This window comes from Labrus bergylta, chromosome 19 (genome assembly GCF_963930695.1).
Source record: "Labrus bergylta chromosome 19, fLabBer1.1, whole genome shotgun sequence".
Lineage (NCBI taxonomy): Eukaryota > Metazoa > Chordata > Actinopteri > Labriformes > Labridae > Labrus > Labrus bergylta.
The window spans coordinates 850,940-874,708 of record NC_089213.1 but is presented as its reverse complement, the minus strand read 5'-3'; the positions used below and the strand labels follow the sequence as shown (position 1 = coordinate 874,708).

General features: G+C 40.6%; 2 protein-coding genes across 3 annotated transcripts in view; one reads left to right on the top strand and one right to left on the bottom strand.

Moving 5' to 3' along the window:
- The window catches only part of LOC110002766 (major histocompatibility complex class I-related gene protein-like), a 51,437-nt gene extending 28,844 nt beyond the window's left edge, over nt 1-22,593 (bottom strand). Inside the window, exons 1-4 of one of the 2 annotated variants that reach the window (XM_065948122.1) lie at nt 22,430-22,588; nt 19,950-20,216; nt 16,363-16,641; nt 15,524-15,888 (exon numbers count right to left, since the gene is read on the bottom strand). In XM_065948122.1, the coding sequence (XP_065804194.1) occupies nt 15,539-15,888; nt 16,363-16,641; nt 19,950-20,216; nt 22,430-22,487 (954 nt within the window). In that variant the 5' untranslated portion in view covers nt 22,488-22,588 and the 3' untranslated portion in view covers nt 15,524-15,538. Of the gene's footprint in view, nt 1-15,523; nt 15,889-16,362; nt 16,642-19,949; nt 20,217-22,429 lie in introns of those variants that run through there. The other variant, XM_065948119.1, reaches the window with a different exon arrangement.
- LOC109980452 ((3R)-3-hydroxyacyl-CoA dehydrogenase-like) lies at nt 645-6,422 on the top strand. Its single transcript, XM_065948138.1, has 4 exons — nt 645-764; nt 1,698-1,900; nt 2,088-2,189; nt 6,264-6,422. The coding sequence occupies exons 1-4, from the start codon at nt 719-721 to the stop codon at nt 6,405-6,407; spliced, it is 495 nt and encodes a 164-aa protein (XP_065804210.1). The 5' UTR covers nt 645-718; the 3' UTR covers nt 6,408-6,422.
- Nucleotides 22,594-23,769: the final 1,176 nt, after the last annotated feature.

Genomic DNA, 23,769 nt, shown 5'->3' with positions numbered 1-23,769 from the left:
CACAGGAAAGTTTGTGTCCTCCTGAACAATTCACCAAAACTAGGAAGCCGTTGTTCATGCTGATTAATTAACTTTACCGAATTATAACAAAAGACTTTAATCTTTTTCTTCTATCAAACAGTGAAAGTTTGTAAAGGAACATTATCACATCGCCTTACAGCTCCCTCTTGTTAACGCTAGCTGCACTTTATGAAGGTAATGTTTGACGGAGTGAACAACACAACGCTTTAATCTATGGCCAATTAAGTTATAAAATATCTGTTGTCCAAGATAAAAATGTATTTAATGTTCATTTGAATCAACATCATGTATTCTGTCCGTGTAGCTGTTTTTAAATGTGTTTCTTGTTCTACATTGGCGTATTCAGTATCGTGCGCCATCTAGTGGCCTCAATGAAGAACTACACCCGCAGAGTCAAGTTAGATACACGTAGCGAAGAGATACTTCCGTTAAACCCTTTCAAAATAAACCTTGTATTAAAACGGAGGGATATTCCATCCTGTTCATACTGTGACTGTAATCTATGGTCAGTTTGATGAATAAAATGACAAAGCATTGTAATAGATGATTCCCTCCTCGCCTCCTTAGCTTTTAGTTAAACTCTGCTGGGCTCGTCATCAACCGGAACCGGAACACGTAACATTTTTCATCACTGGGCGCCATCTAGTGGACAACCCGAAAGCTACAACAACATAAGGGGGGGAAACATGATGGGAGTATGACGGCTGCCACATGGCTGATATCAAGGTTGACGCTGGTCACTGGTAAATATATGTTGTAAGATACATGGTGTTGTGTGAAGTGAGACGTTTAAGGACATGCCCTTTTCCCTTTTCAAGATGTTGCGTTCAAAGCCGTGTGTTTTTCTGCAATCTTCTTCAATTCACCAAATCAAAGCAGCTACCTACTGCAAGTAGCTTCTGATATCAAAAAGTTTGATCTCCAAAGTAAGCTGACAATGAATTCATTATTTTAGTGTAACCGTGATTCTATCAGTGATTTCTAAATCAGTACCTCGAGCAGATCGGACTGAATTAAGTTTGATGACTTGAAATGAGAGTGAAGGTGAAAGTGTAGCTGTCATTCTGGCTGTGTGTATGCTATCAATAAGACCTGCAACCATTTCAGAATGAAATGATCTGCCATTGAATTCTGAAAATACTGAAAAAGGAAACATGTTTAAATGCCTCAGAGTTTAAATCTTTAAATGTCTGGTTTTGTCCGACTTAAGGTTCAAAACTGTAAAAAATGCAATACAGTGTGGATACAGTGAGTGACTGAAAGGATACATGTATTATGAGAATTGTGGCTTATTAATTGTCTTCTTTGACTGATGGAATAAACATTAAAGCTGTATTATGAATGATGAAGCATCACTTGTCCTCTTACATTTTCACATAGAAAAGTGGACTCAAGGTTTTTGAAGACAGAAGAAAGAAAGAAATGTGATTGGGCGCAGATGATTTGTGAATAACAATTGGTCATGTAGCCCTGAACTGTTGGGCTAATCAAACTGAAAATCAATCACATCAAGTCAGCTTCCTGTCCTGTGTGTTTTCTTGTCGTCCTTGATTGATATTTGTTTTTTCAGATACTTCCAGAGTGGATCTTCTGTCACACTCAGTCTTTCCTCTGCAGCGTTGTGTTTAAAACATTCTGTCACTCTGGTAACTTCATGCTACTCTTTTCCCTCCCAGGAGGAGGCAGTGGGATCGGACGGGCGGTATGTCAGCGTTTGGCCTCTGAGGGCGCCTCCGTGGTGGTGGCAGACATCAGCGAGGAGTCTGCCAACGAGACCATGGTGGGTCTGCAGAATGACCTCAGAGGACAGGGTCACATGGCGGCTGTGGTGGATGTGTCATCAAAAGAGAGCGTGAAGAAGCTGGTCACCAGAATACAGGTGTGATACAGACAGGAAGACAAGCCAACACAACATGTGTTTACATTTCCATCATAATCAGCAACCTTTCTGTAGAAAAAGGTACTTTTCTCTCTGTGTGTTTTCATGCTGGAGGAGCTATTCCACGTGTTGTTTTTCTCTCCTTGTAAGTTATTGTTCTGTTCCTCTACACACTCATTACTTCCAGCCTCCCTCAGTGTGTGTGAACGCAGCAGGCATCACGCAGGACCACTTCCTGCTCAACATGGAGGAGGATCACTTTGACAGAGTCATCCAGGTCAACCTGAAGGTATGAAGCAAGTTCAGCGTGTAATCGAGTCTATCAGGTTAACGTCAGAGGATGACATCACAATCTAATAACTAGGGATGTGCCCGTTAGTCCACTTAAAGGTTGGAAGTCATCACCCTCACTAGTCGGCACCAGAATTACAAGTTACAAATGATTCATATTTTTAGATGTTGGCCCTCGATGCCGGTTCATTTGTGCTCAAATTGCAGCACTTCTTAAAGCACTCTTCTTCCATCACTGCTGTTGAGACATAACGTGGGTCGACTTTGTGAGAAGAATCAGAAAGAAAGAAATCAGTCTCTGTTGTCTTCAACAGGAAACAACCGAAGATTCAAGTTTCTCGTTGTTGCACTTGAAGAAAAGAATTCATAAAATGATTCTCTCACAAAACTTCTAAAAAACTGCACGAGTGAACGCAAACAGACACATTTCTACTCCGACTTTATCTGATTCAGATTCAGATTCAGAGTTTTGATTGTCCCACAAGGTGAAATTTGCGTTGCAACAGGAGCACACAGAAGACAAGAAACACAAGGACAACATCTCCATAAAACATCAACCAAAACTAATTAAAAAAATCAGACAACAAGCAAAATATAAAACCAAATTAAAACAGCGCAATATAATCAGTCAAGAGCCCGGACCAGAATGGAAATTCAAGTTCTTAAAGTGCAAAGTGGAGGTGTGCAAATGTGCAGTTCAAGTGCAAAAAGAGCAACAAATAGCTAATTGTTGTTTAACAGATTAATTGCACTTGGTAAAAATGAGACCTGGAGTCTTTTAGTCTTCCTCATAGGAGCTCTAAAACGACGACCTGAGGGTCAAAGGTCAAACTCACTGTGAAGTGGGTGATCTGGGATCACAAGTATGGCCCTAGCTTTCCTCAGGACCTGCTGATTATAAATGGTCAAAAGTCCAACCTGACACCTCCCTGAGATTCTGCTGCTTGTTTTTACAAGTCTCCCAAGTCTGTTATTGTTTGAGTTCAGGCTTCCATACCATGCAGCGATGCAAACATTTAAAACAGAGTCAATCAAACTTTTATAAAACAGAGTCATCATCTCCGTAGAAACATTAAAAGAGTTCATCTTTCTTAAAAAGAACAGTCTTTGCTGAACCTTCTTGGAGGCAGCGTCAACATGATTTTCAAAACATAACCTCTTGTCCAGAACAACACCCAGATATTTGTAGCTTTCCACAATTTCAATGTCAGCTGATTTGATACCAGTTGGTGTTTGGCTTGGTGGGGACTTTCTAAAATCAATGATCATGTCTTTAGTTTTTGACACGTTTCAATGGAGAAAAGATTCATCACACCGAGCTACAAAGTCATCCATGACCCTGCTCTCCCCCCTCAAGAAGACCCTGCTCTCCCCCCTCAAGAAGACCCTGCTCTCCCCCCTGCTCTCCCCCCTCAAGAAGGCTCTGCTCTCCCCCCTCAAGAAGACCCTGCTCTCCCCCCTGCTCTCCCCCCTCAAGAAGACCCTGCTCTCCCCCCTCAAGAAGGCTCTGCTCTCCCCCCTCAAGAAGACCCTGCTCTCCCCCCTCAAGAAGACCCTGCTCTCCCCCCTGCTCTCCCCCCTCAAGAAGACCCTGCTCTCCCCCCTGCTCTCCCCCCTCAAGAAGACCCTGCTCTCCCCCCTCAAGAAGGCTCTGCTCTCCCCCCTCAAGAAGGCCCTGCTCTCCCCCCTGCTCTCCCCCCTGCTCTCCCCCCTCAAGAAGGCTGACAACAACAGTGTCATCAGCAAATTGAAGAAGGTGTCTATTACTGTGATTGCTGTGACACTCATTAGTGTACATAATGTACAGAAGGGGTGACAGACAACAACCCTGAGGAGACCCAGTGGAAGAAGAGAGCTGGTTAGAAAAAACACCATTTACTTTCACACACTGCCACCTATTGGTCAGAAAATCTACAACCCATCCAATCAAGCTAGGCTCAAGTTTAAAGTGATGGATTAACCTTTCAGAAGCAAAATCAGCTGTGTGGAGTTAAATGCTGAAGTCAATGAACAGGAGTCTGGCATGTGTCTTAGGGCCCTCAAGATGCTTCTACAAATAGTGTAACAATGTGGTGACAGCATCCTCCACACCTCTACCAGCTCTGTACACAAATTGAAGAGGATCTAGGTGTTCTTCAACCTGCATTAAAATTTGAGTCCTGACAATTTTTTCTAATGTCTTCATCAGTAGAGAAGTCAGTGCTACAGGCCTGAAATCATTCAGTGTTTTCAGGTTGCTCATTTTAGCAACAGGAACAATAATGGACTTTTTCCAAAGTTTAGTCACTTTCTGCAGGTTAACAGATTGTGTGAAGATATAGTGAAAGATGTTTTTAAAAGCCGGCCACAGATGTTGTCAGGTCCAGGGCTTTTTGCCTAAAAAAGATTTGCCACTTCCTTCACATCAAAAGCAAATGCTGGAGGAGGTGTTGTCTTTTCCTTTATTACATTCATCTGTGCAGTCAAATCATTATTTTTAAAACAAAGATAAAAACTATTCAATTCATCTGCCAGATGTTTATCTGAATAAAAACCATCTAAGGCAATTCCACTGTTCCCCTTCTTTTGTAGTCCAGTCATAGTTTTCATTCCATTCCAGGCTTTTTTCAGATTGTTACTGCTGAGTTCTGCCTCAATCTTATCTTTATACCTAATTTGAGCTTTCTTAATTTCAGCCCATTTTTCAATTTCCTCTCAGCAAGGACGTCACCTTCATTAAAAGCAACTTTCCGTTCATGTATAAGACCCTTCATGTCTTTGGAGAGCCACTGATTGTTATTAGGGAAAATCTTCACATTTCTGGAAGGAATCACACAGTCTTCACAAAATGAAATGTAGCTGCACACAACATCTGTAAATTCATCAATATCAGAGCAGTCCTCCTGGAATATAGAGCAGTCTGTGCACTCAAAACACCCCTGAAGTCAGTCCAGACTTTGACCTGCTTAACACTGGTTTTCTCCCTCCTCATCACAGATCTATACACAGGTAGAAGGTGCACAGTATTGTGATCTGAGGAACCCAGTGCAGGCCCTGCTTCACACTCATATGCCCCCTTGATTGATCCATAACATAGATCCAGAGTTTTGTTGCGTCGTGTTGGACATGTGACGCATTGATAAAAATTGTTCAAGGATTTCTTCAGATTACAATGATTCAAATCCCCCAAAATAAAATCAGGAGCATCCGGGGATATGGACTGCAATTTGTGTATTACTTTAAAGATTGTGTCGGCAGCAGTTTTGGCGTCAGCTTTAGGATGAATGTAGACAACATTTACAAATATCTGAGGGAATTCCCTCGGGAGATAGAATGGCCTCACAGACAGAAGCTCGATATCGAGAAGACACAGCCGCTCACGCACACTTACATTACTGCACCATCTGCGGTTGATGTACAAGCATACTCCTCCTCCCTGAGATTTACGAGTCACATCACTGTTTCGATCCAAACGCACAGGAGCCCTGAAGCCGCTAATATCCATTGAAGAGTCCCTGTCCAAGTCAGTCAGCCACGTTTCAGTAAACGCCATTAGACATGCATCTCTATAATCCCGTAAATGGAGGACATTTCCTTGTAATTTGTCGATATCTGGAATTCTTTAGCCGGCAGCCCCCTGATCATTTTTCTGCATGAAGTCGGGTTAGCTGATGTGAGAACGCAGCAGGAAGTATTCAGGTAAATTCACTGTGAGGGAGCAAAAGGGGGGTGATAACGTTTCTACCTCAGGACCCGTGCACAACCAGAGACTGTATGACCGCGATACGTGTGATCTCTGTGCACGTTATTAAACTGCTGCCTTAAGTTTTCTGTCCTCCAGTATGTACAAAAAAACTGTCATCATAGAGTTGGACTCTGTTGCTCTGTCCACCACCTCTGACTGCCTGAAAATAATGAAGACTTTCAGTAGTGCATGAGTGAAAATGTCTTTATTGAGGCTGAAGAACGTTTAGGATTGTTGTGTTTTGTCCACAGAGCTGAATGATTTTTGTTATTATTTCAAACACTCTTTTCTCTGGTGCTGATTTACTGTGAAGAGATGAACTCACTCCTGCTCCTGCGTCTCTTCCAGGGCTCCTTCTTGATCACTCAGGCTGTGGCTCAGGCTCTGGTGGCCTGTGGAGCACCCAAAGGATCCATCATCACCGCGGGCAGTGTTGGGGTTGTATCAAGTCAACTTTGGTTATATTCTTTAATAATTATACTTAATTATTAATAATATAAATAAAATATCATTAAACTATGTTTAATCTCGTTTTGGGGCACCAACCTGTAATCAGGTAAATATAACCAAAATATCACTCAAATCAGTCTCAAATTAGTTATTTAATTACTAATATTATTAATAATGAATAACTATATTTAATAAATTGAAGGCGTGAAATCCGTATACAAAGCCTTCGCACCCAGCTTATATCACAATGCAAATACACCAGTAATCACAAACAACTGCTCTCTTAAATTATAACAGAATTTATTTAAACAAAGCAACATCAATCCAAAATCAATGAACTTAATTAAACAAATAACTATTATAAACTAATCTAAGCAACAAACATTATCAAGCAAAGGCTTGTGGAAGGGGTGTGAATGTAGGTGTGTGTGTGTGTGTGTGTGTGTGTGTGTGTGTGTGTGTGTGTGTGTGTGTGTGTGAGAGAGAGAGAGAGAGAGAGAGAGAGAGAGGGGGGGGGGGAAGAAGAAAGGGGGGGGAGATGGCTTCGCACCCTCGTGGTCGTTCACGATGGCGCAAACCTAACAAAGACCTGGGTGCGTGCGCGTGTGGATGAAAGGGAGAGAGAAGGGGGGGGGAAGATTACTTCGTCCCACGTGGTCGCCCTTCCGATGGCACACACCTAACAAAGGCCTAAATGTGGCCTTAAGGTCTAAAAGAGACTGAGTTCGGCCCTACACAATCTGTGTCTCTGAGGCGTCTGGATAGCCGCGAGTGTATAGATCTCTGTGCGTAATGGCGCGGTGGTGGAGTTGGTCTCCAGATGTACGTTTACACAGGAATATGTGTGTATGTGTATGTTCGTAGAAGGGGAAATAAAAGAGAATAAAAGAGAAATGCGTGCCTGAAGAGGCCGGATCACAGTCCGACTCCCGCGCCACAACTCGGAGTAATTCCCTTCATTCACAGAAACAAACCAATAGCCGAATTCAGGTTAATACGGCTTACACTGGCCTTTCTGATCAGAAGAGTAATACCCGGTTATAACGCTGTTATGCTAAACACATATAGGACGCAGCGGTCCGAAACAACAAGAGTTTTAAACAGTTAAAACTCAGGACGCAGCGGTCCAACAAAGATAAAAATTACAGTTTCTGCTTTGATCAACAATTGTTAAAAACACTCTCTAAAGCTAATTCTGCCCAGACCTAATTAAGCCTCACTTGTGAATCGCTTTGTCCGCGATTGGTGAAAGGAAAAGAGTCCGACGATGGAGCAGATCTTCTGTCCGTCCTGGTGCAGAGGCGTCTGATGGCGGCGAGGGTCCCTTACGGCGAGAGCGGCTTCGTTGGTTCTCCGTCGAGTGGAAAGATGTCCTTTGATGTCCTTTCGTTGCAGAACGGAATAAGACCGTTATCTTTCTGATAATCTGTTATAGTCTGACGCTCTCCGAGAAACGCTCTCCGAGAAACTGAGATGCGTTCACTGGACAATCCGAGCTCGGAATTTAGAACACTGCCGGCCGCGGATTACCTGCGTGCCAAAAACTTAAAACAAAGGAAGATTGTTGCAGGAAACAGGAGATAAGCTTGGATCTCCGAGCACCAGAAGTCAGCGCGTGAAAGAGATCGAGCAATGGAAGTCTTGGAGTTTTGTAGCCTGGCCTGCTCCATGGGGGGTCTACCTCAGGTCCCGGTCCCCCCTTTACGTCACACGTAGGTGTGAAATACCGCAGGGAATTCTGGGATAAGGAGTCCTTTTAGGCTTCCTTGTGATTTCAGTGAATCACTCAAATGAGACTTCCCACAAGGGTGCAGGCCCAAGTCCATTGTTTGACTGTTCTAAGCCTGCGTGGCCCAACATCCCCCCTTTGTCCTGAAGAATGGGATTGCGGGTCACGGTCTTTAGGGCAAATAGGGCCAACAGTCCATGTGTTAGGAGACAAATGTTCAAATAGTTAGTGAGCAAAAGTCTATACATTTTGAGAGGCATTCGGTCTGGGCAGACACTGAGGCAAAGTCTGGGCAGACTGTCTAACTATGTCTAAAGCTAGGCATAAAACATAACCAGGCATTAGCAAAGCTTTGCTACTCAAGGTGCGTTCTTTAACAAAACAAATGAAACAAACAGACAAGAGGAGGGGAGAAAGAGAAGAGTACAAGGTGTAGGTTTGTGGGCTAACTCCTAGCCTGGGCAGGAGTAAGCCTGCGGGAAGGTGTTTGTGGCATGTAGGTGTGTAAATGTACATGTACATTATGTGTCTCCCTACCAATGTCAAAACACAAAACAGGGACTAGGAAACATTCATGTCGGTAGAGTGACATTGTTGTGTTTCTAGAGTGGAGGCTACACCCCCACTCCTATGTGGAGTCAGAATCAGGTTCTCTGTAAGCGAGGGAGTCCTTAGGGAGCTCGTAGGGACTCCGGTTATACCTACCCTTCTGTCTCAGACTACGGCCATCCCGAGAGTTCCGTTCGGATCTGGTAGTGATCAGTTCTCCAGGCTGGAACCTACTCTGTGGTTGAGTCCCACCTTCACCCCCCTGGCTCTGTTCTCTATTCTGCCGGTGATATGGTCTCTTATTCTTAGCACAAGGCAACTTGTTGCCCTCACGTTACACATGACGTAAGTGTGTCTGCCAAACCGCCTGTGCGAATCTCTTGATCTCTTTCATACTAAGCTGATGTGTACGACTATGCAGGGTGACATCTGAACGCACGCAGCCATGCAGATTGTGCATGAAGATGGACTTGAAAGTTGGGTTCTCTTCCAAACCTGGAGCCTCACGTCCCTGGAAATATGCAGATCTTAGTCGCCAGTAATTATCTTTGGGGGCTTCATGCTTCTGGTGCAAGACACTGAAAGCACTAAGAAGGGCAGATGCAGGGTCAATGTAGGTGGAGTATTCCTGGCGCAAAGCATTGCAGAGCGCAGAGTACTGGTATCTGATCTCAGGCTGAAGGGTAGTCGTAAAGTTACGGACACTCTTGGAAGTTGTCTTCCAGATCAGCCTGAGTTTTTCTCTTGTGGATGCATCAGGTACCTCGCTGAGACACAGGTTAATCTCTCTGAGGTAATCATCGATGCAGAGGTCTGAGTTATCTGGATCAAACCGCTCTACATCCTGTGCCATAGATTCAATGAGCCTTATGCGCAGTCTTTGATCTCTGGGTAGAAGGGAGCCATCCCAGTCATCTGAGGTTTGGATATTCCTCAGCCGTGAATCCTGCAATGGGAACCTACAGGTAGCAGGAGGGGGCCTGGTGTTATCTCTGCCTCTGGGGGCTGAGAAGTCACCCCCCTTCCTATGTGGTGATTCAAACCTGTGAAGGTGTGAAAGGGTGTCACAGTTGTCAGAGAACTGGGGCGTTTCCCCAAGGAGCGGGGCTCCACAGTCAAAATCAGGGAAAACTAGACTTATTTCCTCAGTCCTTGGGTTATCCTGGCTGCTCGGTTCTTTACTGAGCTCTTTCAGCAGGGTTGTTTGATCTCTTAAGGGGCTTGGTCCAGGATCAGAGTCATATCCTGACGATATGTCTTGCTCCATGCTTACCTGTGCTCCCTGAATTAATTCAAACATGTCCAACACTTTCTGCTTGGCAGTTTGTAAGTGCTGACTAACAGATTTGTTTCCTTTCTGCAAGGATCGGACCTTTGGTGGGAGTGTCCCCATGAAATCACGAACACTCCTAGCCGTAGTCTTCCAGATCCGTTTCAGTTTTTCATGTGAGGACGCATGAGGCAGGTCAAGGAGACAATGGTCAACTTCTCTAAGGTAGTCGTTAATACTTGAATCTGGGCTATCTGGGTCAAAACGCTTCAGATCTTTGGCCTGAGGTTCTATCTGCCTGGTTCGCAGGCCCTGACCCAAAGGCTGGCTAGGGTTGTCCGATTCGTCTGACGAATCGTAAGCCCTGTGGTTGTCACAGTAGTAGGGTTGTAACCGTGGCGGGGTTTGTGTTCGGCTCAGACGTGGCCGTCTATCGTGGGACAGGTAGCGTTCGGTGACCAATTGGGCCCGTGTCTCCTCCCTGTCTCTAGTGGGAGTAAAGCCTCTCCTCCTGCGGGGTGAGGGTTCTCTTCGCTCAAAGCGTATTGCGGAACGCGGGGGCCCTTCATCTTTAATCATCCAGCTTTTGCTTTTGTGCCTGGGTCGACCCGGCGGTGCCTTCCCCTCTCCTCCAGATCCTGCAACATGTCTGTCTCCCTCCTCCAGGGGCTTGTTTCAGTCTCCCATCCTTCGTCTGAGGTTTCCTCAGCTGATCTGGGGGCTGCAGTACTTATCTGCCTATCCTGAAATCTGGGTACCGTGTCACTTCGTTTCTTCTGTTCGGCCAGTTTGCTGCTTTCATGCAGTGTTTTATTCTCCTCCTGCAGGGCCTTGCAATTTTCCTGCAAGGTCTTTAGTTTATCCTGCATTCTTTCGAAGTCGTCCCACAGGATCTGTCCTTCTTCTAGTACCCGGGCTAGCTGTTCCCGGTGTATCTCATTCTGCACATTTGATTTGCGCTGATAAAGGAGGAGAATTTCGCCTAGAACATCTGAAACTGTACGTGTTGGCTTCCCAGTTGGTTGATTTGCATATTCAACCAAGCCCTTTAGTTTCTTTTCACATGTGCTGAGGGTGTAGGAGTTCAGGCTGTCGAGCTCCTCTATAGGGAGGTGGATAAGATTAGCAACTACGTCTTGAAGGGGTGGATCATCTGATCCATAGTGAGCTTTGGCCCATAGTTGATGTATGTCTTCTGCATACATTCTGTCTTTATTAGGGGTGAGCCTGGCTCTGTGGTTGACAAGATCAACTAGCTCTTATAACTTCTTATCACTAATGCTAATTGACTAGCTATATAGGTTGACACTCTCCTCTAAGGAGAGGTTCGTCAGACCGGCAGCAGTTTCTTGCAGTGCTGCGTCGTCTGATCCAAAAGGAGTCTCAGCCCCCGACTCACCTAGGATCTTGGTACACAAGAGCAAATCTTATCTAAGTTTCCCAACTGATCACTGCAGTCTATCCTGGAAGATAGGAGAGGGGATTCACACCTCAAGTCCTCAAAGGAAGGGAGGAACTCACACCTCTCAGACAGCTGGCTATGCAACAATGAAGTTACACTCTCATCTGGACAAAATGGCTCTCAAACAACAAGGAGCACCACAATCCTTTAGTAGAATACTTCAGGATCAAAATCTAGATTAATGCAACAAATCAAGTTCCTTGATAAAGTCACACTAGCTGCATCATTATGTCCAATTGTTGTATGGACCCAAAGGGGACAACAGTTATGGCTTTAACCATTAACTAACAACATACAACACAACTACGCCACAGCTTGATGTCTGCTTTGCTTAAACCACAAAAATAAAAAATAAAAAAAATAATCATTTTCTTCAGAAGGATCCTTTTTAGGATTTTAAGTTTGGATTACTGTGCATTTACAGTGCAATAAAGCTGGTTTATTGAAGACCTCACACGGGGCACCATTTGTTGGGGTTGTATCAAGTCAACTTTGGTTATATTCTTTAATAATTATACTTAATTATTAATAATATAAATAAAATATCATTAAACTATGTTTATGTTTAATCAGGTAAATATAACCAAAATATCACTCAAATCAGTCTCAAATTAGTTATTTAATTACTAATATTATTAATAATGAATAACTATATTTAATAAATTGAAGGCGTGAAATCCGTACACAAAGCCTTCGCACCCAGCTTATATCACAATGCAAATACACCAGTAACCACAAACAACTGCTCTCTTAAAATTATAACAGAATTTATTTAAACAAAGCAACATCAATCCAAAATCAATGAACTTAATTAAACAAATAACTATTATAAACTAATCGAAGCAACAAACATTATCAAGCAAAGGCTTGTGGAAGGGGTATGAATGTAGGTGTGTGTGTGTGTGTGTGTGTGTGTGTGTGTGTGTGTGAGAGAGAGAGAGAGAGAGAGAGAGAGAGAGAGAGAGAGAGAGAGAGAGAGGGGGAAGAAGAAAGGGGGGGGAGATGGCTTCGCACCCTCGTGGTCGTTCACGATGGCGCAAACCTAACAAAGACCTGGGTGCGTGTGCGTGTGGATGAAAGGGAGAGAGAAGGGGGGGGAAGATTACTTCGTCCCACGTGGTCGCCCTTCCGATGGCACACACCTAACAAAGGCCTAAATGTGGCCTTAAGGTCTAAAAGAGACTGAGTTCGGCCCTACACAATCTGTGTCTCTGAGGCGTCTGGATAGCCGCGAGTGTATAGATCTCTGTGCGTAATGGCGCGGTGGTGGAGTTGGTCTCCAGATGTACGTTTACACAGGAATATGTGTGTATGTGTATGTTCGTAGAAGGGGAAATAAAAGAGAATAAAAGAGAAATGCGTGCCTGAAGAGGCCGGATCACAGTCCGACTCCCGCGCCACAACTCGGAGTAATTCCCTTCATTCACAGAAACAAACCAATAGCCAAATTCAGGTTAATACTCATTAATACTCAAACACTCATTACTTTTAGTGATCCTTTTTTACGACTTCTTTGATCGAATGTCGCCTCCACAAACTCTGAATTATTAATCAGTCGTCTTTAAATCGTCTACAAAAGGTCGGAGAAATGCACGGATTGAAAACAAGCTGGTGAGGATGGAAACAATCAAAACACCAAACATGACAGGAACCTCAAACATGTTCACACAACCACACAGGGTTAGAAACAAACACACACCTGAATCCTGATTCTCTGCACCTGTTCACCTGTGACTCCCCTTTCTAGCTGCGTGTGGCTGATTACCCATGATGCCCAGGTGCAAAAATGACGTAGCAGCAGCAGCAATAATAACCAAACTCAGCACACACACTATAGCACACATCAAACTGGCTCCAACAAATGTTTTTATATCATCACAATGTAGATGTTACTGAACTGAGCGGCTAATTTAAATATCTTTGTTCAGACGTTTCAGAACATGTGAATAATCCGTCTATAAGATCAACAAAGTAAAGATCATAAAGTTTATTGGAATCAAACTAAATGTTCCCACAATGGTAGCTACAGCTGTGTAAGTGTTTCCATGAATGTTGAAGTGAAGAAACACACAGACATTTGGAGTATGAGGGACTTTATTGAACAGATCATTTACAGTACAAAGGTATGAAACAGCAGCTCAACACCACTAGTTAACTTAACCCAACACAGGAAGTGATTCTGAGAATTCATCTTCCACTTCTATTCACAAAACTCAGAGAGAAAACATCCCTCGTTCCTGAACACGAGCAGGAATTATATACAAGATTTCAACTGGATAGCTGAGACGCCTCCCACAAACATTTTAGGATATCTGATCAAAATAAAACAATAATTAGAGCTGTCAGCATTAACGAGTTCATCACGATTAATCTCATCTTATTTTGTCCCTTCAGGCTCTCCGTAGATAGTGGTCCTCAGTGTCTCCCTGTAGTCTCAGTGATGTAAAAGAAGGACACTGCTGCATCTTTGAATGTCTCATTTCACTTTAACAAACTCTCAGACAGTAATATCCACCTTATGACATCACACATTGACCTTTGTTACTGTTCCTTCGAGCTGTTTGACCTCACTTTGGGATCCATAACCACTTCCTGTTTCTGTGTTTTAGTTCCAACTACATGAAGCTCCTTACTCTATTTCAAAATAAAAGCAGGGCTAAATTCAAACAGCAGGTAACGTTTTTCCAGCTTTAAGGCAGGGTTTTGAAAGTAGCATTTCCTCGGTGCCCCATCTACACCAGCCCCCTCCTTCTGCCTCTGTATTTCTTGTATCCAATGACAGCGAGGCCGAGAAGAACGAGTGCAGCGATGATGGCGATGATGGGGATGACGGTGTTCATGGGGATGACGGTGTTCATGGGGATGACGGGGTTCATGGGATTCACTGTTGAGCACAAATCAACAAACCACAGTTACAACCTGTGCAGATGAAGCAGGTTAGAGGAGGAGAACATGTGCCAAGCAGATAATCATCATCCTGTAAATAAACACTGTTTGTCCTGCTGCTCTTCATTTGAATCTCCACTTGTCTGTAAATAAATCCTGTATCTATGTTTGATTCATCTTCCAGTCGTGTTGTCGTCCTTTATCTGAATGCTGATTTATTTAAATGTTGATGTTTCGCTCTGAGAGATTTTGACAAACGGATTCAAACTCATTTTGACTGAACGAGGAAAAGACAACTCACCGTGAATGATTTACTGACAGATATATTTATACATCCAGTAATTCATCAACTTGATCTTCTCTTCAACTAAAGGAAGAATGAGTGACTTTTTGATCCAGTAGATGTCGCCCTTGAGCAAACCAAAACAAACTGCTGTTTGGCCACGCCTCCTCCACACTCAGAGACATTCACACAGGATAGACTGGATTTCTGATATATTTATGTGTAACATGTCACACATTCATCCTTTAAAACTTTAACTTTGAGAAGTCAACACAGTGCCTTTAATCTCTCAAAATAAACATGTTTGACTTTTCTTCAACAACAGCACTCTAACTGTGTTTGATTAAATCGTTTTCTTGATGGATTTAAAAACTGAAAACACTAAAAAGAGAAACTGAAATGAAATTATGTGGCTGTAAATGAAAAAGAGATGCTAACATGTGAATCATGATTTTTCTCCCTGAGATCTGAGATCACGATTCTCTAACATTTTTTTTTTTCAACTTTTAATTGAAAACTGCATCTTGGGGTCTCCCCTCAGAAAAATGTTAGCATCAGACATTTCTTTTCCTGCATTCTGATCATTATTTATGCTCCACTTTGGACCTTTTCTGCACAGCTTTATGATTATGTTTTAATCTTTTGGTCCTTTTTTGTGTCTTTTTCAAATCTCTTTCAGTGTTCATCAGACACATGTTGACACAATGATGAGTGCTTTCATTTGAATACTTTAATAAACATGTGGACAGGAGAGTTGAAGTAAATCTGCACTATTCCAGCCCTGTAGCTTTATTCATCTCTCTCTCTCTCTCTCTCTCTCTCTCTCTCCGTTAGTAATCCATTTAAAACTCTGGAATAGTTTCCTTCTTGTAAGACGTCCAGAGGTCAACATTATCATCGCTTTAATGCTGAACCTTTAAACTCTTTTTCTGAATACTTTTACAATTTGAAGAGTTTGAAAGAAAGAAAAAGTCACAACTAAACTTTCCCTCCATCACACGACTGTTACAGTCAAATCCTCTCTTTCATCACTTCTCATCGAGGTCTTACCGTAGTTGGTCTTGATCTCTCGTTTGTCCAGTTTGGTGACGATGTCCTCCTTCACACCAGAGAGCTGAAACACACAGTCGTACTTCCCCCAGTCATCAGAGGGCAGTTGAAGGTCAGCGCTGATCTGGAAGGAGCCGTCGTGGTTGGGGAGGATCTCTCCCTTGTCCACGTCCTCGTGAAGCTCCTCTCCATCTTTCCTCCAGAACATCATGGCTCTGTTGGGGTAGAAACCTGTAGCGTGGCAGGTGACCCGAGAGGAGGGAGTCTTCTGGAGGAGAGACACTGTGGGGAGGTCTGGAGGACAAACAGGAAGACAGATTAGAGTTTCTTTATCAGGATTTACTCTTAAATACTGTTACAACTCATGTTTGATGACACTTTTTAAATGTACTGGGAAAAAAAGGGACTTTAAAATCCAGTGAGTCAACAATGAAAATCAACCTTATTAAAGTATAATTCAAAGAAGAGAGGGTCAGAGGGGAAGAAACAGAATAAGAGAGGTGAGGGGGGTTCAGATGGATTGATGAAGAAGAAGAGGAGAGAGAGAAAGTACAATAAAAACACAGAGAAACTTTGAGAGAGAGCGATGAGCAGCAGAGAGAAAGAGATCTAACATGAAGGGAAAGGTAAGGGGAAGCTTAAAGATGAAGACAGAGCATGTGTGATAGAAACATGTGTGAAATATTTATTGTTCAATTACAAGATAAACAAGAAAAGAAGAAGATGAACATTGTCAGAATTCAACTCCATCAGGTCATTTGATCCTACCTGTTCTCATCAGAGAGCTCCTCCCATAGTTCACATACTTCTTCAGCCAGTCAGGACAAATCTGGGTGAGGTAGTGTTTTCGCTGTGCTAAGAAACCTTTGTCATTATCCCACTTCTGTTTGGTGACGACAGCCTGTTGTTGTGGAGCGACCCACGTCATTGTCTTCATGTCCAGAACTATGAAGTCTTCTCCATCATAACCATGCTGATCATAACCATTAACATCTCCAGTCTCATCATCCCACTCACAGCCTGACATCTTCTGGACAATGTGAACACCTGAGAGAGAGAGAGAGAGAGAGAGAGAGAGAGAGCGAGACAGAGAGGGAGAAAGAGAGGGAGAGAGAGAGAGAGACAGAGGGAGAGAGAGAGAGAGACAGAGGGAGAGAGAGAGAGAGACAGAGGGAGAGAGAGAGAGAGAGAGAGACAGAGACAGAGGGAGAGAGAGAGGGAGAGAGAGAGAGACAGAGAGAGAGAGAAAGGGAGAGAGACAGAGACAGAGAGACAGAGAGAGAGAGAGAGAGGGAGAGAGAGAGGGAGAGAGAGAGAGGGAGAGAGAGAGAAGGAGAGAGAGAGGGAGAGAGAGAGAGAGAGAGAGAAAGAGAGACGGAGAGAGAGAGAGAGGGAGAGATAGAGGGAGAGAGAGAGAGAGAGAGAGGTATAGTTTAAATCCTTTATTATTACATCAGAGACACACTGAGTCTCTCTCTCTGAGTTGTAGTCCTGACTAGCAGACTCAGATTAAACTGGTCCTGGACTGAACGTGGACTCTCTGTGGATCAGTCCAACATTTCGCTCGTCCTGTAAGAAACCACACACTCGACTGTCCCGAGCTGTTCTCCAAGTTTCCTCTGAAGGAGAGTCTCAGTCCAGGATCAGTCTGTAGACTCCTCCTGCTCGGCCCTCACAGAGTTCAGCAGTGTGTTACTACAGCTGCTCACAATAAGGCAGAGACCACCAGGACCAGTATGGAGACTGGGAGACAGTCTGTGCGTCCTGATTGGTTCATCCATCTGTCAATCATTCAACACTAACAACAGCTGTTTCCAGCTGCAGATGTTTGTTTGATGCTGCCTGAGAGGACGAGCCAACACTGAGGTCAGAACAGTGGAGATCATCTCATCTAATGTGTACTTGGACTTTTTATGAAGAGCTCAGAATAAAGATTCATGATCACATTATTTGGATTGATTCATGAACCAACCACTTCTTTTGAAACGTCAACAAAGAATAAGGTGAACTTTTCAAACAGCTCCAGAATAACACTGAACGCTGTTTCATTTACAATCATATCAAACTGATCAAAGCAGCTAATTGTCATATTTGACAAACTGGAAAAAACATTTTGGACCTTTTGGATTCAAGAGACTGAAATAATGAGTCCATGATCAAAATGATTGTCCCTTCATTTTCTGTGGATCATCTCATCAATGAATGGACTGAACTGTTCAGCCTGATGAGTGAATCATGGCGTACAAACACTGTTCAAGTTTCATTCATCTCATTTAATCTAGATTTATAATTCACATGTAGAATCTGGGATGGAACCTGAACATCAGTACGGTCCAGTTCATACAATCCAATATGTTTCATACCACATATTTAGAGCGTTAACTCATTATTCTTGTTATTATTGATGATGTAACGGCTTTTTTTAAATCAATCAATAAATGTTTGAATCTGTTAAATGTCAATAAAAAGTCAAACAAGTCCATCACAACTTCTCAGAGGCTGAGATTAAATCTTTAAATGACTTCTTTAGTCTGAGCGACACTGAGCAGAAAGTCATTCATTTAAAGAGTTTATTATGAGACAGACACACCGTCATCACATTCATCTAAATGAATATAATCTAAATGAATCTAATCTAAATGAATCTAATCTAAATGAATATAATCTAAATAAATATAATCTAAATGAATCTAATCTAAATGAATCTAAATGAATATAATCTAAATGAATCTAATCTAAATGAATATAATCTAAATGAATATAATCTAAATGAATCTAACTGAATCTAATCTAAATGAATATAATCTAAATGAATCTAAATGAATCTAATCTAAATAAATATACTCTAAATGAATCTAATCTAAATGAATCTAATCTAAATGAATCTAATCTAAATGAATCTAATCTAAATGAATATAATCTAAATGAATATAATCTAAATGAATCTAAATGAATATAATCTAAATGAATATAATCTAAATGAATCTAAATGAATATAATCTAAATGAATCTAATCTAAATGAATATAATCTAAATGAATATAATCTAAATGAATCTAAATGAATCTAATCTAAATGAATCTAAATGAATCTAATCTAAATAAATATACTCTAAATGAATATAATCTAAATGAATCTAATCTAAATGAATCTAAATGAATCTAATCTAAATGAATATAATCTAAATGAATATAATCTAAATGAATCTAAATGAATCTAATCTAAATGAATATAATCTAAATGAATCTAAATGAATCTAATCTAAATAAATATAATCTAAATGAATCTAATCTAAATGAATCTAATCTAAATGAATATAATCTAAATGAATCTAATCTAAATGAATATAATCTAAATGAATCTAAATGAATCTAATCTAAATGAATCTAATCTAAATGAATTTAATCTAAATGAATATAATCTAAATGAATCTAATCTAAATGAATCTAATCTAAATGAATATAATCTAAATGAATCTAAATGAATCTAACCAAATGAATATAATCTAAATGAATATAATCTAAATGAATATAATCTAAATGAATATAATCTAAATGAATCTAATCTAAATGAATATAATCTAAATGAATCTAAATGAATCTAATCTAAATGAATATAATCTAAATGAATCTAAATGAATCTAATCTAAATGAATCTAATCTAAATGAATCTAATCTAAATGAATATAATCTAAATGAATCTAAATGAATCTAATCTAAATGAATCTAATCTAAATGAATCTAATCTAAATGAATATAATCTAAATGAATATAATCTGTAGTTGTTCTGCTGTTTGACCTTTGACCCCTCTGATCTGATGGTCATATTTATCATGGCGTCCTGTCAGTCAGCTTCATGAAAACATGCTGCTCCTCCTCTCATGTGAGGACCCAGCAGAAGCAGCCTGTGTCCCATTTGGGGTCCTGCTCCTCAGTTTGAGAAACCAGGCAGTAATGTTCCTCTATCAGCTGTGTGTTGTTGGTTTGTTGTGATGAACAGGTTTGTTTTTCTAAAAGGAGAGTTCACATGTGGGCAGCTCAGTAGAGTTCTTGTGATGTAATCTAGTGGAGATCAAGTGTTAATAATGTCTGTAGATTATTATGGGATGGACAGAAACACTGAATCAGTCTGAGTCTGAGTCTCTGAGATGTTTCTGTTGAGTCTGACTGTTTGTTTCAGACGAGGAAAGACTTCATCCAACAGATTCAACCATGAACACACACTCCTGACTCTGTGTGTGTGTGTGTGTGTGTGTGTGTGTGTGTGTGTCTGTGTGTGTGGTAACATCAGTTCACTAAAATTCAGGATCAAATTATAAACAATCTTTTTTCAGTATAAATTGAATCATAAACAAACCTCCAGTTTGGTTGAAGCGCCGCTTTAAAATGTTAAGGTTGACTTTGGAGGTCTGCTGGGAACCCACAGATTTCTCAGTCTCCTCTTCCAAGTAGTCAGCATCATCATCTGTGACTTTCTTCATCCAGTCTTGTTTGAGTAGGTATCTCTTGGTGTTACTGTCGTAGTAATCTATCTGAATATCATCAACCATCCCAATAGCCACAAACTCTGGGAAGTTTGGGACTTCAGAAGACGCCGTGTAGAAAAACTTATAAGAGTGCATCTCTGTAAGGACAAAATGTTTTCATCAGTTTAATCTGAAACTTTTTGCATCATTGAACAAAAGTTATTATCCAGCACACAGAATCAAAAAACACTTCCAGTACATTCAACCAAACCTGATCATCTCTCTGCAGTCATTAAATACTCCAATTAATTTAGAGATGAAAAGAAAAAGTTCTCCTGGAACTCTTATTCTGATATTTCTGATTCAAGTGTTAGAAAATGTTTTTCTACTGAAATTATTTATTCAACAAGTCAAATATTCAAGTGATGCAGTCATGCCCCTGACTTTCATTGACAGATATGTTTCATTAAGTGGATTTTTTATTGACTTCTTGACATCTCATGACTAGTCCTCACGTAGGCGGGTTTTATTATTTGAGTTTTGAAAGGACAGTGTTGGAGGACAGCAACAAAGAAAAACTATTGAACAGTATATGGAGCACAGTTTAAGAAGCTGTGTAGACTGAGTGGAGCTGCACAATCAGCCAGCGCAGAAAAACTCAATTAGAAAAAACTCAACGAAAAAACTTCAACTAAATGACAGATCATTTCTGAATCCTGCATGTTGTCTGCTTTCTGAATGCACGTCGATCATTGTTCTGTTTTTAATCTGCTCTTTAGAAAAATATGCACTGCTCAGAACAAAAAAGCTTTTAGATAAATCTGTGCAGGAATAAATGTAACCACTTTGAATAAAGTCTACAAACTTTGTAGTCTTATTAATGCTGAATTGTTGAGGCTGCTGTGGATGTTTTTTTGACTTTCACAGATTAAAACCATTTATTTCTTTTTGTGTGGGAAACACAAACTGAGCTGTGACGTTTCAGTTTGAGAATAAAGTCGTGACTGCCCTCTGGTGGACAAACTCTGTAATGCAGACTCTGTTTCTAAATGATGTTCAAGCTGCTTCACTGTTTTCTGTCACTTATCGGCCAACATAAGCACAGAAAACTAAATATGTGCAATAAGCTCACATCAGCAGATATGTGTTTCTAGATCCACTAAACAGTCTGATGTTTGACTTCAATGAAATGTTGGAGCTTCAGGGTTTATGTGATCTCAACTAAACAACAAACAAACATGTAAAAGATGAAGATCATCTGTGGAATAGCTTTGAGCTTATTCATATTTCATATACAAATATTCAGAGGTAAAACAATAAACCGAGATTAACTTCATTTTGAGGGTCAGGAGGTTGATTATGTTTCTGATTCTTTGAGCACATATTTGAGTTTGATCCTCACAAAATGAACTTTAATGACTGTGACACTCTGATTATATGTTAATTATCACAATTCATTCAAGTGAAATAAGTATTTATACCACATTAATTATACTACATTAATAACAAAACACTTTTTCTAACATTAAAGTGTCATGAAGGACTTAAAGAGTCCATTTAAATGCTCTGTTAATGGTTTTAGAGGTGAAACACTTTGAAGGCATTTAGTTCCTTTTTCTTTCTGAATCAGAGTCTATCTGCTGTGTTCACTGTAGTTATGCTGCTATTTTAACATTCATGGTCCTATAACATCCAGAAGAAATCACTGTTACTGTTCTGACAAAAAGAGGAATGTCTGTGTCTTATATTTACTGATGTCAACAGCGATGTGGGTGAACATGACAATTGAAAATGAATATTTAGTATTTATTATAAGATATTTGTTTTCTATAGAACAACGTGAAGTCATGGAGTCTGTGGCCAGCGACGAATGCCAAGTGTCACCTGCACACCAAAAACTGTAAGTATTAGAAAACATAGTGTTATCTATTATTATGAGTTGCAGCTACCTTGTTCAGTATTATTCCTGCAGTGTGGTGGAAATGACGGTTAAACTGAGTGACAGATATATTTTGAGTAAAAATTCATATTTACACACAAAATACTAACATGTTTTTTGATTGTTTAAGTGCTACTTAACACAAGTACATCAACATTGATATGATTAATCACGATTTATAACTACATTTTCATTGTTGAACATATGAAGTTCGGGTGTGGGACAAGGGCAAAACAGTGATATTGAAGCATATAAAGATGTTGAAAAGTAAGTAAAATACATATTGGAGAGAAGGTAAAAACATTTAAGACAGTTTTATTGTTTATTTATCAAAGAGAATGTGAAAGTGTTTGTAGTCAAAGAACCACCCTTATAAAGACATGCGACATTTCCCTCTTTCCATTAAATCGTCTTCAATGAATCTGAACTCACCTGCCGTCGTGTCGTGGAGGAATAATCCCACGAGAGACACAAACACCAGAGTCTTCATTGTGACCTGTGAAGTCTTCAGCTTCGTCCAACTTCAAACATTTATGTTTTTCATCAACTTCTTCAGAATCTGTGTGTTTCGAGCTCTGAGGGTGAAATGAGGTGAGGAGAAAAAAGAGCGCTGACTTCAACCTCTGTCTCAGCCAATAAGAATTCAGCCTGAGCATCGATGTCACCAGTGTAAGTGACGTGTGTGTATGTGAAGGAATAAATCAGTCCAAACAGGTTCTAGAAGTTAACTTTATCTTAACTTCTCATAACTTTAGTCAGCTTCTCCGACTCACGGTACATTCCCCAACAGGGATGGGCAACTTCAATGATAGGGAGGGCCACAAAAATGTTATCCTCATACCAGAGGGCCAAATGTCAGCGTGCACTTCTACCAGTAGGATTCTATAACCCCATATTTTAATTACCCAGCTATAGATACTAATTTAATGAGAAGAACAAATAGATATACTGGCAATCAGAGTTTATTATGCTAAATTTCTATTTTTCAACATTTTTTCCAGATTAATTGTCTCTTAGCAGGAAAACACAAGGCTCGCTTTCAAGCTAACATTTCTTTTTACAACATTTCTATTCATCCATATTTAAATGCATTTAATAATGCTTCTACTCCTTTAACATCTCCATTTTTCATATTTAAATGCATTTAGTGATGCTTCTACTCATTTAATGAGCTTAACACGAAGAAAATTAACACCCACATTTTTGTTTTTATTTATTTATTGCACAAAAAAAACCATAAACACAATAGATCAATGGAAAAACAGACAGTACATAATGATTAGTTAATTAACAAACTATACATTTTGAAAGAAATGTGCTGGAGGAGCCAAATAAACCCAGAGGGGCTCGTCGAGTGGCCCCCCTAAAGAGAAACATGTAACACAGAGACATATTATTAATGTAGTCCAAGCAAAAACAATAAAGCTAACAAGAACACATACTCAATAAGGTGTAAAAGAAAGCAAAACAAGAAAGAGACAAATTAAAGAAGAGGGGAAAAAGGGAAATAAGCTCTTATGGCAGAGAAAGATTATGATGCCGCATTGGTTAATTGTCCAAGCAGGAAATAAATGGTTTGTTTTTTAAATAAGTTGAGGCTGGTGCTGTTTCTAATATGATTGGGTAAATTGTTCCAACAATGAGGTCCTCTGAATCTGATGGAGAATTGAGAAAACGATGTCCTGATAAATGCAGAATGAAGTAAGTTGGCTGACCTTGTGTTGTAATGATGGATTTGAGAATTTAATTGAAATATATCTTGAAAATAGATG

Bases quoted from the DNA above. Each gene is read 5' to 3' on its own strand.
- LOC109980452 (XM_065948138.1), top strand. From the start codon at position 719: ATGACGGCTGCCACATGGCTGATATCAAGGTTGACGCTGGTCACTG. The intron at 765-1,697 runs GTAAATATATGT...TTTCCCTCCCAG, and splicing joins AAGGTTGACGCTGGTCACTG to GAGGAGGCAGTGGGATCGGA. The intron at 2,190-6,263 runs GTATGAAGCAAG...CGTCTCTTCCAG, and splicing joins TCATCCAGGTCAACCTGAAG to GGCTCCTTCTTGATCACTCA.